The sequence below is a fragment of the Salvelinus sp. IW2-2015 genome, linkage group LG18, assembly GCF_002910315.2.
Source record: "Salvelinus sp. IW2-2015 linkage group LG18, ASM291031v2, whole genome shotgun sequence".
NCBI classification, from domain to species: domain Eukaryota; kingdom Metazoa; phylum Chordata; class Actinopteri; order Salmoniformes; family Salmonidae; genus Salvelinus; species Salvelinus sp. IW2-2015.
This window is the reverse complement of record NC_036858.1, coordinates 20,932,040-20,955,371: the sequence shown is the minus strand read 5'-3', so window position 1 is coordinate 20,955,371 and position 23,332 is coordinate 20,932,040. Positions and strand designations below refer to the sequence as shown.

At 40.2% G+C, this 23,332-nt stretch overlaps 1 protein-coding gene across 3 annotated transcripts in view; it reads left to right on the top strand.

Moving 5' to 3' along the window:
• Positions 1-23,332, top strand: part of afap1l2 (actin filament associated protein 1-like 2) — a 153,343-nt gene that overhangs the window by 44,921 nt on the left and 85,090 nt on the right. For all 3 annotated transcript variants that reach the window (XR_002879134.2, XM_024008236.2, XM_024008235.2), the window contains exons 3-4: positions 14,118-14,201; positions 15,656-15,747. Coding sequence is in view for 2 of the 3 variants with exons in the window: in XM_024008236.2 (XP_023864004.1) it covers positions 14,118-14,201; positions 15,656-15,747 (176 nt within the window). In the remaining variant the exon portion in view is untranslated. The remainder of the gene's footprint in view (positions 1-14,117; positions 14,202-15,655; positions 15,748-23,332) is intronic.

Sequence of the window (23,332 nt, the reverse complement as noted above, 5' to 3'; positions counted from 1 at the left end):
GCCTTTAGGCGAACACCAACACTTATTTTTTTCTTTAAGCAATGGCTTTTTTCTGGCCACTCTTCCGTAAAGCCCAGCTCTGGAGTGTACGGCTTAAGGTGGTTCCATGGACAGATACTCCAATCTCCGCTGTGGAGCTTTGCAGCTCCTTTAGGGTTATCTTTGGTCTCTTTGTTGCCTCTCTGATTAATGCCCTCCTTGCCTGGTCCGTGAGTTTTGGTGGGCAGCCCTATCTGGTCAGGTTTGTTGTGGTGCCATATTCTTTACATTTTTTTAATAATGGATTTAATGGTGCTCTGTGGGATGTTCAAAGTTTCTGATATTTTTTTATAACCCAAACCTGATCTGTACTTCTCCACAACTTTGTCCTTGACCTGTTTGGAGAGCCCCTTGGTCTTCATGGTGCCGCTTGCTTGGTGGTGCCCATTCTTGCTTAGTGGTGTTGCAGACTCTGGGGCCTTTCAGAACAGGTATATACAGTTGAAGTTGGAAGTGTACATACACTTAGGTAGGAGTAATTAAAACTCATTTTTCAACCACTCCACAAATTTCTTGTTAACAAACTATAGTTTTGGCACGTCGGTTAGGACATCTACTTTGTGCATGACGCAAGTCATTTTTCCAACAATTGTTTACGGGCAGATTATTTCACTTATAATTCACTGTATCACAATTCCAGTGGGTSAGAAGATTACATACACTAAGTTGACTGTGCCTTTAAACAGCTTGGAAAATTCTAGAAAATTATGTCATGGCTTTAGAAGCTTCTGATAGGCCAATTGACATCATTTGAGTCAATTGGAGGTGTACCCGTGGATGCATTTCAAGGCCTTCAAGGCCTACCAACTCAGTGCCTCTTTGCTTGACATCATGGGAAAATCAAAAGAAATCAGCCAAGACCTCAGAAAATAAATGGTAGACCTCCACAAGTCTGGTTCATCCTTGGGAGCAATTTCCAAACGCCTGAAGGTACCACGTTCATCTGTACACACAATAGTATGCAAGTATAAACACCATTGGACCACGCAGCCGTCATACCACTCAGGAAGGAGCCGCGTTATGTCTACTAGAGATTAATGTACTTTGGTGCGAAAAGTGCAAGTCAATCCCAGAACAACAGCAAAGGACCTTGTGAAGATGCTGGAGGAAACAGGTATAAAAGTATCTATATCTACAGTAAAACGAGTCCTATATCGACATTACTTGAAAGGCCGCTCAGCAAGGAAGAAGACACTGCTCTAAAACTGCCATAACAAAGCCAGACTACGGTTTGCAACTGCACATGGGGACAAGATCGTACTTTTTTGAGAAGTCCTCTGGTCTGATGAAACAAAAATAGAACTGTTTGGCCATAATGACCATTGTCATGGTTAGAGGAAAAATGGGGAGGCATGCAAGCCGAAGAACACCATCCCGACTGTGAAGCACGGGGATGGCAGCATCATGTTGTGGGGGTGCTTTGCTGCAGGATGAACTGGTGCACTTCACAAAATAGATGGCATCATGAGGAAAGAAAATTATGTGGATATATTGAAGCAACATCTCAAGACATCAGTCAGGAAGTTAAAGCTTGGTCGCAAATGGGTCTTCCAAATGACCAATAACCCCAAGCATACTTCCAAAGTTGTGGCAAAATGGCTTAAGAACAACAAAGTCAAGGTATTGGAGTGGCCATCACAAAGCCCTGACCTCAATCCTATAGAAGATTTGTGGGCAGAACTGAAAAAGCGTGTGCGAGCAAGAAGGCCTACAAACCTGACTCAGTTACACCAGCTCTGTCAGGAGGAATGGGCCAAATTCACCACACTTTTTGTGGGAAGCTTGTGGAAGGCTACCCGAAACGTTTGCCCAGTTAAACAATTTAAAGGCAATGCTACAAATACTAATTGAGTGTATGTAAACTTCTGACACACTGGGATTGATGAAAGAAATAAAAGCTGAAATAAATCATTCTACTACTATTATTCTGACCTTTCACATTCCTAAAATAAAGTGTGATCCTCCTAACCTAAGACAGGGCATTTTTACTAGAGATAAATGTCAGGATTGTGAAACTGAGTTAAAATGTATTTGGCTAAGGTGTATGTAAACTTGAGATCGGAGATCATGTGACACTTAGATTTGTAAGAGGTGCGTAACTGGCTGCAGGGAAGTCGGTGCAGGAGAGCAGAACTGGGTAACAACCGGAGCAGTTTAATGAGCAAACCCACTGCACCCAGAACATCAAATTACGGGTTGAAATAACCCTGGCAAACCAGTTGAAGTGCACAAACGCTTTACAAACAATTCCACACACAGACATGCGGGGACAGAGGGTTATATGCACGTAAGTAATGAGGGAATGTAAACCAGGTGTGCGGAAACGATACCAAAAACATGGAAAATGAATGGTGGATCGGCGATGGCTAGAAAACGTTTACGTGATGCCGAACGCCGCCTGAACAAGGAGAGGAACGACTTTGGACGAAGTCGTGACAAGATTGCAACACAGGTGGACTTTATTTATAATTATGTGACTTTTGAAGGTTTGTTTGCACCAGATCTTATTTAGGGTCTATATAGCAAATGGGGTGAATACATACTTTTCCGTTTTAAATCTTTTAGAATTTTTTGGAACAAGCTTCTTTTTTATTTTTTCATTTCTCTTCACCAATTTGCAATATTTTGTGTATGTCGATTACATGAATTCCAAATAAAAATCTATTTAATAACCTTTTGTCAATAGGGGGTGCTATTTGCACTTTGTAAAAAATTCGTTCCCAATTAAACTGCCTCGTACTCAATTCTTGCTCGTACAATATGCATATTATTATTACTATTGGATAGAAACACTCTTTAGTTTCTAAAACCGTTTGAATTATATCTGTGAGTTAAACAGAACTCGAGCTGGAGCAATTTTCCTGTGAGGAAGTGAGAAGTCTGAAATCATGCAGGCTGTTCTGAGGTCGGTTTATTAATTTGCCTGTCTTCTATTGGTTGAGATGCACTGCATACGCCTTCCCCTGGATGTCAGCAAATAGTGAGCATTGGAATGGAGTTGCTAGGCAGATCTGAGGCCTTATAAATAGGCTCGGAACGTGATGTCCTCTCTTTCCTTCGTTCGCCATGGCAAGACAGACCTCAGAATGGCGTTCTAGAAAGCTCCCATTATAGCCCTTAGATATATCGGCTCTGATTTTATTCGATATAGGTGTTAGAAACATCATAACGTAGTTATTTTAAACCGAGTTATTTCAGTTTATGTGAGTATATTGCTATTTTCGAAATTTTCTTTGTGCTGCGCAATAGTGAGTTGGGCACGTCTTCGCCACATGGCTAATGTTTACAGCTAATTCCAAAGTTGAAGGCGACAATCTACAACCGAGCAACGATTCTTTTGGACAAAGGACAACTTGCCCAAGATTCTGATGGAAGCTCATCAAAAAGTAAGAACTATTTATGATGTTAATTCGTTGTTCTGTTGAAAAATGTAAAACTCCTATTCGGCCATTGATTTCGATGCGGTCTGTGCTTTAACGCACGTGTATGTCGTAGTAACGTTAATTTTAAAATCTAACACAGCGGTTGCATTAAGAACTAAGTATCTTTTCATTTGCTGTCCAACCTGTATTTTTTAGTCAAGTTTATGATTAGTTACTGATTAGATTAGGTGCCTCTCCCAAGATTTCTTCTGAAATATTGTTGGCAGCTTGGCTACTTTTCTCATTGTATAACCACGATTTGTGCCGCTAAATATGCACATTTTCGAACAAACTCTATATGTATTGTGTAATATGATATATAGGACTGTCATCTGAAGAAGTTTGAGAAGGTTAGTGAAAAATTATATTCTTTTGCTGGTTTATTCGTTATCGCTATTGTTGGCTTGAATCAATGCTGTTGTGTGGTTCGCTATTGTAGTAAGCTAATATAATGCTATATTGTGTTTTCGCTGTAAAACACTTAAAAAATCTGAAATATTGTGTGGATTCACAATATCTTTGTCTTTCATTTGCTGTACGCTGTGTATTTTTCATAAATGTTTTATGATGAGTATTTAGGTAATTCACGTTGGTCTCTGTAGTTATTCTAGTTGCTTTGGTGAGAGTTGTGATGGTGGCTGCAATGGTAAACTATGATTTATACCTGAAATATGCAAATTTTTCGAACAAAACATATGCTACACAATAAATATGTTATCAGACTGTCATCTGATGAAGTTGTTTCTTGGTTAGTGGCTATTTATATTTTTTTTTGGTCGAAATTGTGATAGCTACCTATGCAGGAAAAAATGGTGGAGGGAAAAAAAAGTTGTGTCTTTTGCTATCGTGGTTAGGTAATAGATTTACATATTGTGTCTTCCCTGTAAAACATTTTAAAAATCAGAAATGATGGCTGGATTCACAAGATGTGTATCTTTCATCTGGTGTCTTGGACTTGTGATTTAATGATATTTAGATGCTAGTATTTACTTGTGACGCTATACTAGGCTATGCTAGTCAGCTTTTTTACTGATGGGGGTGCTCCCGGATCCGGGATTGTGTGCAACTAGAAGTTAAATGGCAGGTTGTAATGCAACAAAATAGGAAAAACGCCAAGGGGGATGAATACTTTTGCAAGGCACTGTATGCCTGTTACATTTATGGGGTGTCAATTAAGCAAGACATCCTCTTATGTACACCACTGGAAACCAGGACAACAGGAGAGGATATTTTTAAAGTTCTGGATAGCTTTGTGACATCAAATGGACTTTGGTAGTCAAGATGTTTTGGTATCTGTACTTATGACACAAAAGCCATGACAGGGAGACATAGTGGAGTGGTAACGTGCGTGCAAGCCGTTGCCCCCGACACCACTTGTGTACACTGCAGCATCCACCGAGAGGCTCTTGCTGCCAAAGGAATGCCTGACAGCTTGAAAGACGTTTTGAACATTACAGTGAACATGGTTAACTTTGTTAAAGCAAGGCTTGTGAACTCTTGTGTTTTTTCTGCACTATGCAATGATATGGGCAGCAACCATGTAACGCATTTACAACATACCGAAGTGCGCTGGTTATCAAGGGGCAAAGTATTGCCACTTTTTTTTTAAATTGAGAGACGAGCTTAAAGTTTTCTTTACTGACCGTAAGTTTCACTTGTCTGACCGCTTGCATGATGCCGAGTTTCTCACACGACTGAGTSACGATCTATCGTCACTCAGCCAGATAATTAGCTAGTATCCCTGTTAACTGGTATACAGTTAACAGGGATACTGGTATACATGGCTGGTATACATTTTTTTTTTTACCTCAACAAAGTATTTTTCAGCAAACGTCAGTGCTAATTGGAAAAGACAAGCGCCGTGAGAGTTATTTAAGATCTTCTTCAGAGGTAGGTTTCAGATATTTTGGGAAGATGGGCAGGGAGGAGCTTTGACTGAGCTGAGCGGGGGTAGGGGTGGGTGGGCCATCGTAAGGGTGGGAGGGCCAAGAGACCTGAGGTGGCGGAACGGAGTTCTTGGGATGGGATGTAGGGTTTGAGCATAGCCTAAGGATTTACGGCACCTCAACAAGCGTCTGAAGGACAGTAGACCACAAGGATTGCCTGTTCCTTGCAATGAGAGATCACAACATCCCTCACGCTAACTCACTAGAGGTCAGACGATCTTCTCTACGCCTTCCCTCCCTTGGGCCTGATTCCCCCCACTCTGGACAGTGAAAGCAAATGATCTAGCCCTCATTCTGATAGCCCTGCCACTGTTAAGGTCTACTTGGCAGCAATCTCAGCCTGCCATGTAGGATTAGGTGAGACGACYATCGGGGCTCACCCCTTTCGTTTGTTGTTATATTTAGGGAATCCTAAATCTTATAAGATGGACAGTTGCTTGCCTTGGCCAATGCCAAGCGTGTTAGCGACCTTCATGTGCTCTCGGTTCAACCTTCATGCACTCAGTTTGCCCCCGACTACTCCAAGGTTATGATACGTCCTAATGCCGCGTTCATTCCTTGTCATTTCCATGACTCATAATAGCCTAGTCGAGCCACTGATATCTCAGTCTCAGAAATGTGTGTGCAGGCTAGTTGGGCTTTCCCTCACACCTTTGTGAGGTTCTATTGTCTGGGCGTCACTGCGCCATCCCTGGTGCACACAGTCAGCTGAGTAGGATGGATCAGGTTCACTAGCAAGTACACCAACACAGGTTTCTCAGGAAAAGGGCTAATGGCAATCGGGGTGTTTTGCAAGTGTCCCATAGTGAGATGTCAAATCGAGTCAACTGTTAGAGAACTATGAGTTATGGTATGTAATCCAGGTTCTGTGAAGGAGATTAGGGAGACATTTTACCAGATTGCCTCTCTTGCACGACTCGTATAAGAGGTAGTTTGTTAAATGAGGAAACAACGGCATTGTGGGTGCTATATATACACGCGGGACCACACACCCTCAAAGCGTCTGTTAGGCATGATTAGAATAAAGTTTCAGTAAATAGGACACGAAGGGGCGTGTCCCATAGTGAGATGTTTCCCTCATGTCTTTCAGAGAACCGGGGTTTCATACTGTAACCCATAGTTTTTTTATCCTCAGTAGTTTGTATCTCTCACAGTGGTGTGTTTCCATGTTCTGGTCTTGGGCTTCTCCTTACTTCCTCCCCTGGCTCCAAACTATCATTTTTCCAAGGCTGCATTTATCCTCCTGGGACTTTCACTTCCTTTGAGTAGCTGCTTATAAATAGCATTCATTTCCATCTTCCAAATCTGTTTTCACTGTACCAGGAAAACATAGTTTAATTCTGCTGCTGTTATATTTCTCTCCTGATATTTATATAAAAGGAATGACCGTCACTAGAGTATTACTGGGGTTACGCCAAAATCATAGTCCTAGGTTTTTCTCTGTGATTCTCTCTCTTGGTACAGCCTCAGTCAGATCATTGTCAAATATATATTTGAGAATGGGATCATTCTGGGAAAATAAACAAAGTGGTTTTTGAACTTGTTAGCCATTAATAATTATAGTTCTATGGCTAACTCATTATCCCCTTTTTATATGATATCCTCTGGATAATGACCCAAACTTGTGCATTTGTATTTTCTTTTATGTGTTTTTTGTTATTTTGGCCAGATCATCATTGCAAATGAGAATTGTTTCCCAACTCACTAACCGGGTTGAGTACGAATTACATTTGAGATATTTTAATTAATAACCAATATCCTGATGTCAAAATCATCAAGCATAACAGTTCTAATAGTTAATAATAATGGCGCCAGAGGAGTGGCTGCCGTTTACGGTCCCCTAACCAATTGTGATATTGTGTGTTTTTTTTGCGTTATTTATTTTTTCAAAATGTTTCTGCACCCGTCTCTTATGACCGAAAAGAGCTTCCAGGTATCAGGGCAGCGACACCGTACTGGAAGATTTTTTCTTTCACAAGTCGAACGTGAAAGATTTACTTCAGACGCCCGACAAGGCCCTCATCCCCGTCATTCGCAGGAGAAAGAGATGGAGATATCGGGACGTAGGTCTGGGTGCCTTGTAAGGAACCGACGGCGAGGGGTTACCTGCCTTTACCATCGGTCCTATTAGCCAACTTACAATCATTGGATAATGAAATGGATGAACTACGAGCACGTATATCCTACCAACGGGACATTAAAAACTGTAATATCTTGTGTTTCACAGAGTCGTGGCTGAACGACGACCTGAATAACATACAGCTGCCTCCGGGAAGACAAGGGGTGGTGGTCTGTGTAAATTTGGAAACAACACCTGGTGCACGAAATCTAAAGAAGTCTCAAGTTTTTTCTCTCACCTGAGGTAGAGTATCTCATAATAAGCTGTAGACCACACTATTTACCAAGAGTTTTCATCTATATTCTTCGTAGCTGTCTATTTACCACCACAAACCGATGCMGGCACTAGGACCGCCCTCAATGAGCTGTATACGGCCATAAGCAAACAGTAAAACACTCATCCAGAGGCGGCGCTCCTAGTGGCCGAGGACTTTAATGCAAGGAACCTTAAATCCGTTTTTCCTCATTTCTACCAGCATGTTAAATGTGCAACCAGAGAGAAAAAAACTCCAGACCACCTTTACTCCACACACATAGACGAGTACAAAGCTCTCCCTCGGCTCCGTTTGGCAAATCTGACCATAATTCTATCCTGATTCTTGCTTACAAGCAGAAACTAAAGCAGGGAGCACCAGTGACTCGGTCAATAAAAAAGTAGTCAGATGAAGCAAATGCTAAGCTACAGGACTGTTTTGCTAGCACAGACTGGAATGTGTTCCGGGATTCTTCCGATAGCATTGAGGAGTACACCGCATCAGTCACTGGCTTCATCAATAAGTGCATCGATGGCGTCGTCCCCACAGTGACTGTACGTCCATACCCCAACCAGAAGCCATGGATTACATGCAATATCCGCACTGAGCTAAAGGGTAGAGCTGTCGATTTCAAGGAGCAGGACTCTAACCCGGAAGCGTATAAGAAATCCCGCTATGCCCTCTGACAAACCATCAAACAGGCAGAGTCAACACAGGACTAAGATTGAATCGTACTACACCGGCTCTGATGCTCATTGGATATGGCAGGGCTTGGAAACTATTACAGACTACAAAGGGAAGCACAGCCGCAAGCTGCCCAGTGACATGAGCCTACCAGACSAGCTAAATTACTTCTATGCTTGCTTCGAGGCAAGTGATACTGAAACATGCATGAGAGCATCAGCTGTTCTGGACAACTGTGTGATCACCAACTCGCCATAGCTTATGTGAGTAAGACCTTTAAACAGCTCAACATTCACAAGGCCGCATGGCCAGAGGGATTACCAGGATGTGTACACTGAGCATGCGCTGAACAACTGGCAAGTGTCTTCACTGACATTTTCAATCTGTCCCTGACTGAGTCTGTAATAAAAACATGTTTCAAGCAGACCATCATAGTCCCTGTGCCCAAGAACAAGAAGGTAACCATTCCTGTTCATGTGTTCAGTTGTATAGTCATTAAAGGTTACAATCATTGAAAGATCTATGATTGACCTATTTCTACCTCTATTTATCTGCCTANTGTCCAAACACACCAAGACAGTTGTGAAGAGGGCACGACAAAGCCTATTCCCCCTCAGTAGACTGAAACAATTTGGCATGGGTCCTCAGATCCTCAAAAAGTTATACTGCACCATCGAGAGCATCCTGACGTGTTCCATCAATGCCTGATGTGGCAACTGCTCGGCCTCTGACCGCAAGGCACTACAGAGGGTAGTGCGTACGGCCCAGTACATTACTGGAGCCAATCTTCCTGCCATCCAGGACCTCTATACCAGGCGGTGTCAGAGGAAGTTCCTAAAAATGGTCAAAGACTCCAGCCACCCTAGTCATAGACTGTTCTCTCTGCTACCGCACGGCAAGTGGCACCAAGTCTAGGTCCAAAAGGCTTCTTAACAGCTTCTACCCCCAAGCCAGAAGACTCCTGAACAGCTAATCAAATGGCTACTCAGACTATTTGCATTGCCTCCCTCTTTTACGCTGCTGCTACTCTCTGTTTATTATCTACGCATAGTTACTTTAACTCAACCTACATGTACATATTACCTCATTTACCTCGACTAACCGGTACCCTCGCACATTGACTCTGTACCGGTACCCCCTGTATATAGCCTTGCTATTGTTATTTTACTGCTGCTCTTAAATTATTTGTTACTTATCTAGTTTTTACTTAACACATGTTTCTTAACTGCATTGTTGGTTAAGGACTTGTAAGTAAGCATTTCACTGTAAGGTCTACACCTGTTGTATTCGGCGCATGTAACAAGTACAATTTGATTTGATTTTCTAGAACATTCACAAAACAGGCTACACTCTTAGAATTAAGGTTGACTCGAGGATCCCAGGAGATCCTCAAGGAACCCTGGACTTTCTCAAGGAACCATTGCTAGTCAATGACTATATATTTGCACATTTGGTAGTATCCTTTAATGGTTCAATGTAGCAAATGGTTCCTGGAGGAACCTTTTTGCTGGCGCGTGCAGAGCATTTTGGATTCATTTCGCCGTTGGATTTGCCTGTCAGACTCAGCAATGGAGTCAAGGACTGATGTAGCTTGTCTAACTGTAACTAAATTGAATTTCTAAATGTAATTTCCTGGCTTATTATTAGCAGTTGAAGTGTATTTATAGTAAAGTGTATATAATGTATATATCAGAAGACTGAAGGCGTGGCTAATTGGGGGCATGGCTTTCAAGAAGTTATTTTAGGCCATCCGTGAGAGTAATTGTCATTCCTGTTCATGTGTTCAGTTGTATAGTCATTAAAGGTTACAATCATTGAAKGATCTATGATTGACCTATTTCTACCTCTATTTATCTGCCTACTGACTTCCCTAGAAATTCAACAGAAAAATATTTATTCACTACTCCTATAAACAAATGCTTTGCCAACCACGCTCCTCCCCTCCACAAAGCCGACCAATCAAAGACGGAAGCAATGGATAGAAGAGAGCTATCCCACCAAGACCAAGCTACATACTACTTTAAGGTTAAAGGCTGACATAATGTGAATTTAAAGAGCAAAGTAGTATTCCATTACATTAGTCACCATTTTGTTACAATATATTATTGATAGTTATTATGATATTAAAATACTAATGTAATGCTTTTACTATAATAATATAAATAATAATCATGTCAATGACAGTAATAATATATTACAATTAAGGTTCAAATTTGAACCTCTCCCCTCACAAAAGAAGTTCCTGTTTGAACCTTTACAAATGTGTTCCTCGAGGAACCTTTTTGATTCGAAAAGGTTCACCCACATTGACATCACCATTTTGAATCCCAAAAGGTTCTTCGAGGCTCCTTTTCTTCTCAGAGTGTACACTGCAGTAGCCAAAACTGACTCCCCGTCTCAAAAAACTCTTATCGTATACTTTGTATGTGACTCTTTCTCCTCAGAGCCCCCGCAGACACTTGTGTTGTACAAAGCATTTGACAACTGATGTACAATGCATTTGACACATTTATTGTGATTAGGGCTGTGGCGGTCACAAAATGTTGTCAGCTGGTGATTGTCAAGCAAATAACTGTTGGTCTCATGGTAATTTGAACGTTAATTAACATAAAAACATTTAGCATCTCCAGGCTTCCACACATAGATTTATTCGATTTTTTTAAATAGCTTGTAGACTATGTAATATAGCCTACACATTCACAATAAATACATTATTTATTTTAGACGGGTCTAAAGAAGCATGATTTGAAGAAAATGTAGTCTATTTCAGAAGAAAATAATAGTATACTCTTGAGTTGTCCTGATGTGGCAATGTCAAATGGCTGTGGGCTACACTAGCTGTGGGCTACACTAGTTCATTTAGCTGACAAGATTTGCTTATAATTCCATGGCATTATTTTATATTATTTTATAGTATGAAGAATACAATTGAACAAATAATATAAATATTTTCTCCAAACGATTTGAGGGAGTGCGCAGATGCGGCTATTCTGTGTTGAGTGGTTAACAAAGAAATAGGTTCTCTTATATGCTTAATTTAGAGTTATTAATGTAACTTTAGTTGTTCTACAAACATTGGGCTAATTAATACATTTTAAGGCTGCATGATGAGACTAATGATGATTTGAAAAAAGTCGCTTGAAAGGCATGAGCTCTGCTTAGTTTTTTCCCCGCATGTTTTACACACTCCAAAAGTCTCTCATTCACAATTTGACAAGCATTTGATAATGCCTCGAATTTCATGGCGGCATCCCCTTTGTGGCTGTAATACACCCTAAAAAAATCCAGGCGTGTTGTGCCCTTCTCCCTGAGTGTTCTGCGCAATCCGAAGCGTCTCTCACAGGCTACAAGTTAAGACAGACACATCGGCGACGCAACTGCGCGTGTCCTTATTCAATTCCAAGATGCATATTGAAGATATTGGAAGAACTGTCCACATTTATTTTTTGTCAGCAAACAAGATGTTTAGGCCTAACGAACAGCAAAAGCACTAGCCTATGTTAATCTACTATCCCCCATNCATTTGATAATGCCTCGAATTTCATGGCGGCATCCCCTTTGTGGCTGTAATACACCCTAAAAAAATCCAGGCGTGTTGTGCCCTTCTCCCTGAGTGTTCTGCGCAATCCGAAGCGTCTCTCACAGGCTACAAGTTAAGACAGACACATCGGCGACGCAACTGCGCGTGTCCTTATTCAATTCCAAGATGCATATTGAAGATATTGGAAGAACTGTCCACATTTATTTTTTGTCAGCAAACAAGATGTTTAGGCCTAACGAACAGCAAAAGCACTAGCCTATGTTAATCTACTATCCCCCATWGTACAAAAGTTGACCTGTTCTATTCTGTGCGAGAATTTTTTTTCTACAAACATAGTCTGGGACAGTTGTGGGATGCGATAGATCCCAAATGAATACAACCACTAGCATCAAAAAAACAGATCAGAAAGTTTAGCTTAAAATGTTGATAAACTATTAGGCTATTTCTTCACATTATAAGCGCAGCAATGCACACATGGTAGTAGGCTATAAGCACGAATATTCCATTAGAGGAAAACACCATTATCAAAAGTGATCGCAAATGCAATTATGCATGTAATGCTTTTATTATAAAGGTGCATTTTATAGTGATCTTCCCCAAACTAGAAACTCACGCGCTGCAGTTAGGCTCTACATCCCTTGTAAAGTAGATGAATGTGCTTAATTTTAAGAAGTTATTTGGCCACTTTAGTTGTGATACAAACCTTATTAAAACATATAGGCCTATGGGCTAGGCTACATGAGGTGTGTGACTATGATTCCAACTAAAAGGCATTGTTTCTTATGCTGGGCATCATTCGCAAGTGTTACTATGTCATTCACAAGTGATACGATAATACTGTCACCCATCAGACTATTATTGATTTAATCTTGTCTTTCCATTTACTAAATAACATATGTGTGAAATTTGTTTTGATTTACAATTGACCATTATCATGCACCTGTATTGAAACAGGGGCAGCGGGAAAAAATACATGTCATCTATGCATTTAAATAGCGAATGGAGGACGCTTTTCCCCAGAGTTTATTTTCATGCCAGCCAGGTAGGCTGTTCTCCTGTTGTAAATATAAGCAATGTGCTTAATATTAGGAAAGTTGAGAAATAAATATAGTAGGCCTAGCCAATAGAAAGCTGATTGGATCCTCCTCTTTTTAATAGAGGCCATCACTCTGTTTTCTCCCACAATTGCATAGCCTATAGAAATGTTGCGCATCATGAGCTCATTGGGCTCTCGAATGGTGTTTGATTAGATTTTTGAATACATTTGCATTGATGTCAAGACGTTAGCAAGTTTGGTAGGCTACTAATGACCAGCAGCAGCATCAGAGCTCAGAGAAGTCTAATTACCGTGGTACTAAACGGTCATGTTGAATTTGACTGCCTTCATGACTCGTGACCGCCGGTGTGGTGGTAATACAGTCACCGCAACAGCCCTATTTGTGATACTATTGATAATATTTCTCTGATACAGAAATACTTCCACAACTGTTGTACTGTGCCTCCACAACACTTTTGTAGTTATTTGTTTGTGCAGAAAAACTATCCGTTGTAATCACACCATTTTTGCCAAATCTGTCGTACTTCAATTGTACAACTTGAGTGTGTACAGGGCCATAGTGTAGTCTTTACATGATGTGTAACCCTTGATCCAAACAGATATAGTAGGATCTGAAAGTGTAAGTCAGACCTATGATCTTTACAACCTTCAAAAAGAGGAGAACGTTCTGACTCATGTCTGATAAATGCACCATGGGAATAATAACCTTTTTTTTATCTCGGTTTATCCATAGGTTTTGATCTCACTAGAATGTATCTTTGTTCAGTGTGAATTTTGGAATGTTGTTATATAGTAGAAATGTTGATAGACTATCAGTGTATTAATCTCAATAGTAATTTATTAATCTCATTCATTGATTAAAACTTTGTTGTGAATCTTATTTTATTTAGAGTTTCACCTCTGACTTCCCTGGGCTGCCACAATGTACAGTATCATATCATGATTCTTCTGTTCATTCAAAACTTAATTCTGAAGTAGGTTGTATCAGCAGCATTCATAATGAAGTATATTTCTCATGATTGATTTTACTGTTTTCTCTCAACTGCTATGTTTCAGGTGGTGGTGGTGGTGGTGATGAGGAGTACATCTACATGAACAAAGTCATTGTGACTGGGCAGGGTCAGGACAAAGCTGACAGAGGTGAGAGTTCAAAGGTCGTTTCCTACAAGGTGGAACCTGCTTGATGGTGTAGCACTCTACTTGTTTGGTTCATACATTGTAAATTAGTATTATTGAGGCTTTACATACTTTCATAATCCAATATTTGAGGTGCACTTAATTTAGCTTGAATTTTGCACTTTTGGTATTCGACCTACGTATTTGAACCCAGGTCTGGCTTTAACTCAAGTCACAGTCCCTCACAAATAAGAGTCACATAGAATAAAATTGCTTCATGTCAATCAATAAACCAAGTTTCGCTGTGAAAACCCAGAATAATAATAATAATAATAATAACCCAGAAAACACCCTTTCCACACCATTCCCCCACACACACACACTCGTTTCCTGTGCATTTCTCAGTAGTTCTCTCTCTATCCCCTTTCTCAAACCCACCACCTGAGGCCAGCCATTTTGTTTGGACTGTGATAAATAATGAGCAGACCGAACACTAGACTTAACACACATCTACCCCACTGAAGGCCAGTAAAGCCACAGGCTTTCTTTTACAGCCATCCCAAGTACAAGGGTGTTCTCAGATCAAAAAGATGCAGTCCCCTTGTCATGCATCTAGACCATTTTCTTGGGAAGGGTGTTTATTATAACATAGACTAAAGACTGCATATGTATAGAAACATTGAGATCCTTTTTTTTGAAGGACACAAAAGGGAATACCTGTCATGTTGGGTGTCTTGTCTAACTTGCATCTCATGTACCCACATGGCTAGACAGAAAGCCTTTCTTTCAACCAACTGTTGTGAAACTCAATATGTCGGTTTGAATGTGTTTATGTCAACATCGTGGTGATTTAGTGATAACCGCCAGATGTATTGAATTTGTGAGCTCTGCAGAGTTGTTTGAATGTAATTTCTGTAACTTTCAGTGGCTCCTGTGAATTTACGACTAGAGTTGTCTAGTATAAAGCACTCTGCTTGGGTTCCTATGGCAACCCAGATGTCTACATGCTGAGAGGTGGAATGTCTGCCGAGAGGGGAAGACTGCTGTTATGGCATGTGCATACAGTAGCTTAAAGACAAGGACCCACTGTCATAATGAACAGAGAAATAGGCAAATAACTATTAGGCAAATGTGAGGCAAAATGTTAACATTGTTATTTTGGCTAGAAGGCTAATGTAACCGGCATGCATCACCCAGGTGTATGCTACACATTGGTGTTTAAGAAGGAAGGTTATATAGTTCAATATAAATTGTTACTAAGGCGAAGACAATCCCATTTATAAAGTAAAGTCCTTTACGACCTATTGAAAAAGATTAAGGCCTTACAAAAGGCTGATACGTGTTGTTTTTACCCTTTATATTAATATTATGATTGTCTTAGTCATTTCACAAATGCAAAGAAGAATAGTGCCTATCTTCCTTTTGATGGCCATTGTTGATTTTCATCTAATGTCCTTCCTTTGTGTCAAAATGACCAGACAACACACCAGATGCCCTGGCCAATGGGAGAGCAGGAAAACATGTCCCTGCCCCACAGAAGAGTCTTCCAGACTTGCCACCACCTAGAACAGTGAGTGATGTTCATTTATCTTACTACATATTTCCAAATTACAACTAACATCCATGCTGTATGAGAAATCGTTCTTTGCATATTGAACCATACAGACTTTAATGGGGTGTGCCGCAAGGCTCCGTTTTGGCGCCGCTATCTTTTGATGGTACATTTCAGTTATAGTATTTCTTTTTTTTACATCGAATATAATACAACTTTTAAAAGTAATTATATCCACACCATGTGTTTTACCTTGTGTAGGACTACGATTAACATCAAATACTAACGTAACTCACTTGCTAGCATAACTGTTAAGCATCTTTGGCCTCATCCACTTCTAGCCTGGTTTTTCTCACATTCATTTGGTCGTAGTAGCACAGCCATGTTTTTTCCCGTAACTATAAATCCCAGGCCTTGCGGAACCATTATTAATCAAGCCTTTAATATGTGTTGTAATCACCCACAGAAACAGGTATTTTATCCTTCTCAGAGTGATAAAATTGGAAAGATTTGTGTGGAAATGAGTGTGTGAGACTTGAGAGGAGTGATGTGTTTAATGTTGACTGGGGACGCTAGGGGTCTACTGAATTAGCGCTGTGTGAGATTGGAAGGGTCACAGACAGACAGGAGGATGGGATTATAGCGTTCCTTCTGAGTCTTTGAACTCCACACGTACACACACACACACACCCACAGAGAGACACACCCAGCACTGTTTTCTTATTAGAAACATCTGCTGTTGCTGTGGTTTGAGAGCTGTTTTGGTGGCTGGATAGGAGCTCAGTGATGTTTTTCCCCTTGTTCTCCATGAAACAACAGATTTCCTCACACAGCTCAAACAATCTCTTCAGCACTTTGCCCCAACTTGGCCAATGCACCTCTGTGTGGTAGGGCACATCTTGATGTTCTGAATGAACCTCGTCAAGAAATGACTGAAACTGATGGTGGTTCAAGCCCTTAGCCCTGATGAAGTTTACTGTTTTAGTTACAGTTCCATCCTTAGTACTTCACCACAAAGTGCCTCCTGATGTATAATACAGTAATATGTTGTCAGCTCGTCGGGGCAATTCTCCTCCTGCATCTTCTCTCGCATCGTCCCAATCAATCCGCTCCTCCCACCGCACATATAAGGTTCCACATCTGTTGTCAGTCCAGTAAGTTTGTCCRATTGTAACTTATTCATTTACACATTTCTCAATTTATTGAAAAATTATTTCCTATGGTCGTGCCATGCATTGATTTAACACCCAAGAGCTCTTCACTAACGAATCCCTCCCAGGCATGAGAATTGACATTCTGAGCAGTGTCTGTAGCAACCATGCTCTCGTCAACAGCAAGTGAGCAAGCTACAAAGTATTTAGCTTTTTCAGCGAGCTGCTCTTGTAGATCGGTGGCTAGCTCATCCACGCAATCTGCCACTGTATTTCTCCTAAGGCTGACATTTGCAGATGCTTGCGTTTTTTCTGGGCACACTACTTTGTAAACTTTATCCATGCACTGCGTCATAAAATCACCTTTGGTGTATGGTCGGCCTGATTTAGCTATTTCATTCTAGGTAGAATCTGGCCTTTACAGCTGCATCACTCTGTGATTTTGGCTTTAAAAACATAGTCTGCTGTTGTACAAGGCCCTTATTTAACTCTGCCAGTTTCTGTAGCCTCTGATGTCTATTCAAGTCACAGTGTTTTGTCCCATAATTGCACCTTATGTTAAATTCTTTCATTACGGCCACAGTCTTTTGGCAAACGATGGTCCACAAACAAGTACTCGATCTCCCAACTGTCGTGAAATTCCCTGCCTTCGCTGTCAACTTACCTTCTTTTTGCAATTTTCTGGCTTGCTGGCTGGCTGGCTGGCTGGCTAGCTAGTTATTTTTGATGATGGGGGACATAAAACAGTTGGGCTGCTGCTGAACTGTTAGTGAAAATGTGATACTGGCTGTCTCGTGGGTGTGTACACTAGAGATCGACCGATTTATGATTTTTCAATGCCGATACCGATACCGATTATTGGAGGACAAAAAAAGCCGATACCGATTAATTGGCCGATTTTATTTAAAAAAAWATATAATAATAATATATATATATATCATACACACACACACACATTTTTGTAATAATGACAATTGCAACAATACTGAATGAACAATGAACACTTTTATTTTAACTTAATATAATACATAAATACACACACYRGCACKRAGCTCTGAAGTGACAATGATACTGAAGAGTCTGCTTAGGAGACAAATACRCTCAACTGTTTGAATAAAAATAGAGTTTAAGTTACCTGTGATMAATGTTGAAAACAAAAACTTTAATTTCTATATGCAGGAAATCCTATTTTAATAATGGGCATGGTAAGAATTGACAACCAAAGTGCGAGTCATAATTCCCATGACACCTTCTAGCAAAATCTGAAAAGCGGTTCCTTCATTTATTCCATAGGATATTTTTAGATTCACTTAAAATAAGGTCTGTGTTTCGTGTAGGCTTACATCACCGTGCCAATTTTATAACTGTGTAGATATCCATAGGACAAGGTAACTCTGATCAATATTGGCTAAATATAAGCGAGAAAAAAAAAAATTGTAGAGTGGATTTATGAAGATATGTTGACAAACGTTACCTTATCCTAGTGAGATTTACACGGGTATCAAAACGTCGAGGTGGTTTAAGCCTGCACGAAACACAGACCTTATTTGAAGTAGATCAAGACATTCTCTATGGAAGACATGAACGGTAAAATAACGAAGGAACCCCTTTCAAATTCWGCCGCAAGTTATTACAGGAATTATAACGCGTCGACTATTTCTCTCTAAACCATATACCTTTGACTAATCCGGAAACTATCACCTCGAAAACAAAACTTTTATTCCGTTCCGTATTTTATCTAACGGGTGGCATCCATGAGTCTAAATATTCCTGTTACATTGCACAACCTTCAATGTTGTCATAATTACGTAAAATTCTGGCAAATTAGTTCGCAAAGAGCCAGGCGGCCCAAACTGTTGCATATACCCTGACTCTGCGTGCAATGGACGCAAGAGAAATGACACAATTTCACCTGGTTAATATTGCCTGCTAACCTGGATTTCTTTTAGCTAAATATGCAGGTTTAAAAATATATACTTGTGTATTGATTTTAAGAAAGGCATTGATGTTTATGGTTAAGTACACATTGGAGCAATGACAGTCATTGATTGATTGTTTTTTATAAGATAAGTTTAATGCTAGCTAGCAACTTACCTTAGCTTACTGCTTTCGCTAACAGGCAGGCTCCTCGTGGAGTGCAATGTAATCAGGTGTTAGAGCATTGGACTAGTTAACTGTAAGGTTGCAAGATTGGATCCCCCGAGCTGACACGGTTAAATATCTAGGCCGTCATTGAAAATAAGAATGTGTTCTTAACTGACTTGCCTAGTTAAATAAAGATTAAATAAAGGTGTAAAAAAAAAAAAAAAAAACATCGGCAAATCGGCGCCCAAAAATACCGATTTCCGATTGTTATGAAAACTTGAAATCGGCCCCGATTAATCGGTCATTCCGATTAATCGGTCGACCTCTAGTGTGCACTCTTAGAAAGGATTATTTGCAGAGGGATAGGGTTCTACCAAGAACCGTTTTCATCTGAAGAAACCTTTTTGGAAGAAAGGGTTATTTCATTTGAAGATTCTTTGGAACCCTTCTGAATAAGAGTGTTTAATTGCTATATTGTAATTATTTTGCCACTATGGCCTATTTATTGCCTTACCTCCCTTATCCTACCTCATTTGCACACACTGTATATAGACTTTTTCAATTTTATTATAGACTGTATGTTTGTTTATTCCATGTGTAACTCTGTGTTGTTGTTTGTGTTGCACTGCTTTGCTTTATCTTGGCCAGGTCGCAGTTGTAAATGAGAACTTGTTCTCAACTGGCTTACCTGGTTAAATAAAGGTGAAATAAAAAATTAGCGTTTTTATTGTAATTATTTCAATTTATTTTAAAGAGTGTCTGAGAATTTGTGTTTACCTCAGTGTTTAAACTTTAACATGAGGAGTTTGTGGAATCTGATATGTCTAAAAAGATAGGTGTGTGGGAATATTTGTGCATGTATCTGGTTTTCCCTTAATTCCATTTAACATATACAGTACTGACATAGTTAATAGCTTTGTCATGATTTCTGTCTTTCAAATGTTGTGATGTTATTCAGAAGAGAGAATGCGTGAACCAGCAGCGTACCATACAGGGCTGCGTGAACCAGCAGTGTATGGTACACTGCAAATTGGCCAGTTTTACCTAGGGTTTACCTTGACAAAACAAAGGAGCTAATCGTGGACTTCCGGAAACAGCAGAGGGAGCACACCCATATCCACATCGACGGGACCGCAGTGGAGCAGGTGGAAAGCTTCAATGATCTACCCACACAGACAGTGTGGTGAAGAAGGTGCAACAGTGCCTCTTCAACCTTAGGAGGCTGAAGAAATTTGGCTTGGCACCTAAAACCCTCACACACTTTTACAGATGCGCAATTGAGAGCATCCTGTCGGGCTGTATCACCGCCTGGTACGGTAACTGGTGGTGCAGTCTTCCCGAAGCTACACTGGGGGCAAACTACCTGACCTACAGGACACCTACAGCACCAGATGTCACAGGAAGGCCAAAAAGATCATCAAAGACAACAACCACCCGAGCCACTGCCTGTTCACCCCACTGTCATCCGAAAGGCAAGGTCAGTACAGGTGCATCAAAGCTGGAACCGAGAGACTGAAAAACAGCTTCCAAAAAAGTGTTAAACAAATCTAAATATATTTGAGATTCTTCAAAGTAGCCACCCTTTCCTTGATGACAGCTTTGCACACTCATGGCATTCTCTCAACCAGCTTCACCTGGAATGTTTTTACAACAGTCTTTAAAACCTCTTAAGGATCGGCCCCTTGTTTTCAATTTTCACTTAAAATGTCATACCCAAATCTAATTGCCTGTAGCTTTGGCCTTGAAGCAAGGATTTGAATATTCTTGGTACCATTTGAAAGAAAACACTTTGCAGTTTGTGGAAATGTGAAAGGAATGTTGCAGAATATCGCACATTAGATCTGGTAAAATATATATTTTTTTTTTGTACCATCATCTTTGAAATGCAAGAGAAAGGCCATAATGTATTATTCCAGCTCAGGTGCAATTTAGATTTTGGCCACTAGATGGCAGCAGTGTATGTACAAAGTTTCAGACTGATCCAATGAACCATTGTATTTATGTTCAAAATCTTGTATCAAGACTGGCCAAATGTGCCTAATTTGTTTACAAATACCTTTTCATGTTCACAACTGTGCACTCTCCTCAAACAATAACATGGTATTATTTCATTGTAATAGCTACTGTAAATTGGACAGTGCAGTTAGATTAATAAGAATTTAAGCTTTCTGACAATATCAGATATGTCTATGTCCTGGGAAATMTTCTTGTTACTTACAACCTCATGCTAATTTAATTAGAATACTTTAGCTCAACCGTCCCGCAGGGGACCCACCAATCCTGAAGACGTTTTAAGGAGTTCCCACATATGCTGAGCACTTGTTGGCTGCTTTTCCTTCACTCTGCGGTCCAAGTCATGCCAAACCATCTCAATTGGGTTGAAGTTGGGTGATTGTGGAGGCCAGGTCAACTGATGCAGCACTCCATCACTTGCCTTCTTGGTCAAATAGCCCTTACACAGCCTGGAGGTGTGTTGGGTTATTGTCCGGTTGAAAAACAAATGATAGTCCCACTAAGAGCAAACCAGATGGGATGGAGTATCGCTGCAGAATGCTGTGGAGGCCATGCTGGTTAAGTGTGCCTTGAATTCTAAATAAATCACTGACAGTGTCACCAGTAAAGCACACCTACACCATCATACCATCTCCTCCATGCTTCCCTGTGGGAACCACACATGCGGAGCTCATCCGCTCATCTACTCTGCGTCTCACAAAGACCAATCTCAAATTTGGACTAATCAGACCAAAGGACAGATTTGCACCTGGTAATGTCCATTGCTTGTGTTTCTTGGCCCAAGCAAGTATCTTCTTCTTATTGCTGTCCTTAAGTAGTGGCTTCTTTGCAGCAATTTGACCATGAAGGCCTTATTCACACAGTCTCCTCTGAACAGTTGATGTTGAGATGTGTCTGTTATTTGAACTCTGTGAACCATTTATTTTGCCTTCAATTTCTGAGGCTGGTAACTCTAATGAACTTATCCTCTGCAGCAGATGTAACTCTGGTTCTTCCTTTCCTGTGGTGGTCCTCATTGAGAGCCAGTTTCATCGTAGCACTTGGCGGTTTTTGTGACTGCACTTGAAGAAAAGTTCAAAGTTCTTCAAATGTTCTGCATTGACTGACCTTCATGTCTTAAAGTAATGATGGACTGTCATTTCTCTTTGCTTATTTGAGCTGTTCTTGCCATAATATGTACTTGGTATTTTACTAAATAGGGCTAGCTTCTGTATACCACCCCTACATTGTCACAACTGATTGTCTCAAACGCATTAAGAAGGAAAGAAATTCCACAAATGAACTTTTAACAAGGCACACCTGTTAATTGAAATACATTCCAGGTGACTACCTCATGAAGCTGGTTGAGAGAATGCCAAGATTGTGCAAGGCTGTCATCAAGGCAAAGGGTGGCTATTTGAATCTCAAATTTAAAATATATTTTGATTTGTTTAACACTTTTTTGGTTACTACATGATTCTACGTGTCATTTCATATTTTGGATGTCTTCAGTGTTATTCTACAATGTAGAAAATAATAACAATAAAGAAAAACCCTCGAATGAGTAGGTGTGTCCAAACTTTTAACTGCTCCTAAAATTCAAAATCAAATAGCTAAATGATCCTTGGTATGACTTTCTTAAAACAATTCCATATAGCTTAGTAGAACCCCCCTCCCCCCTGTTTAGACAGGGCTTAGACTCTTATGTGTTAATAGGTAGGTTATTTTTCACAAGAATTTCCACACCTCTACTTCTGTAAATTATGAGAAAATAACTTGTCCAAACACCCCTTGTTGCAATTTCAGATGCTCCTTATCCAATATCAATATAGATGTTTTTAAGAGTACTTTTTTTCCTCGAGTGCATTTATTTTAGTGTCCATTGATGTAGCCGAGGTTTCCATAGTAACAATTCTTCCTTCCGCCTTATCAACATACTTGACAACCTGTAGTTCGGCTGAATGGCCTACTATTGCTTCCAAGACAGTTGCTATCTTTGACATCAATCACCTTAATAATGGTGTCAGTCATCTTTTGGATCACTTGAGCCATTGTGCCTGGATTCATAATTCTGTTAACCCCGGTTTGAGAATGACACAAATATTAATTTCCACAAAGTTTGCTGCTTCAGTGTCTTTAGATATTTTTTGTCAGATGTTACTATGGAATACTGAAGTATAATTACAAGCATTTCATAAGTGTCAAAGGCTTTTATTGACAATTACATGAATTTGATGCAAAGAGTCAATATTTGCAGTGTTGACCCTTCTTTTTCAAGACCTCTGAAATCCACCTTGGCATGCTGTCAATTAACTTCTGGGCCACATCCAGAAGAATGGTAGCCCATTCTTGCATAATCAATGCTTGGAGTTTGT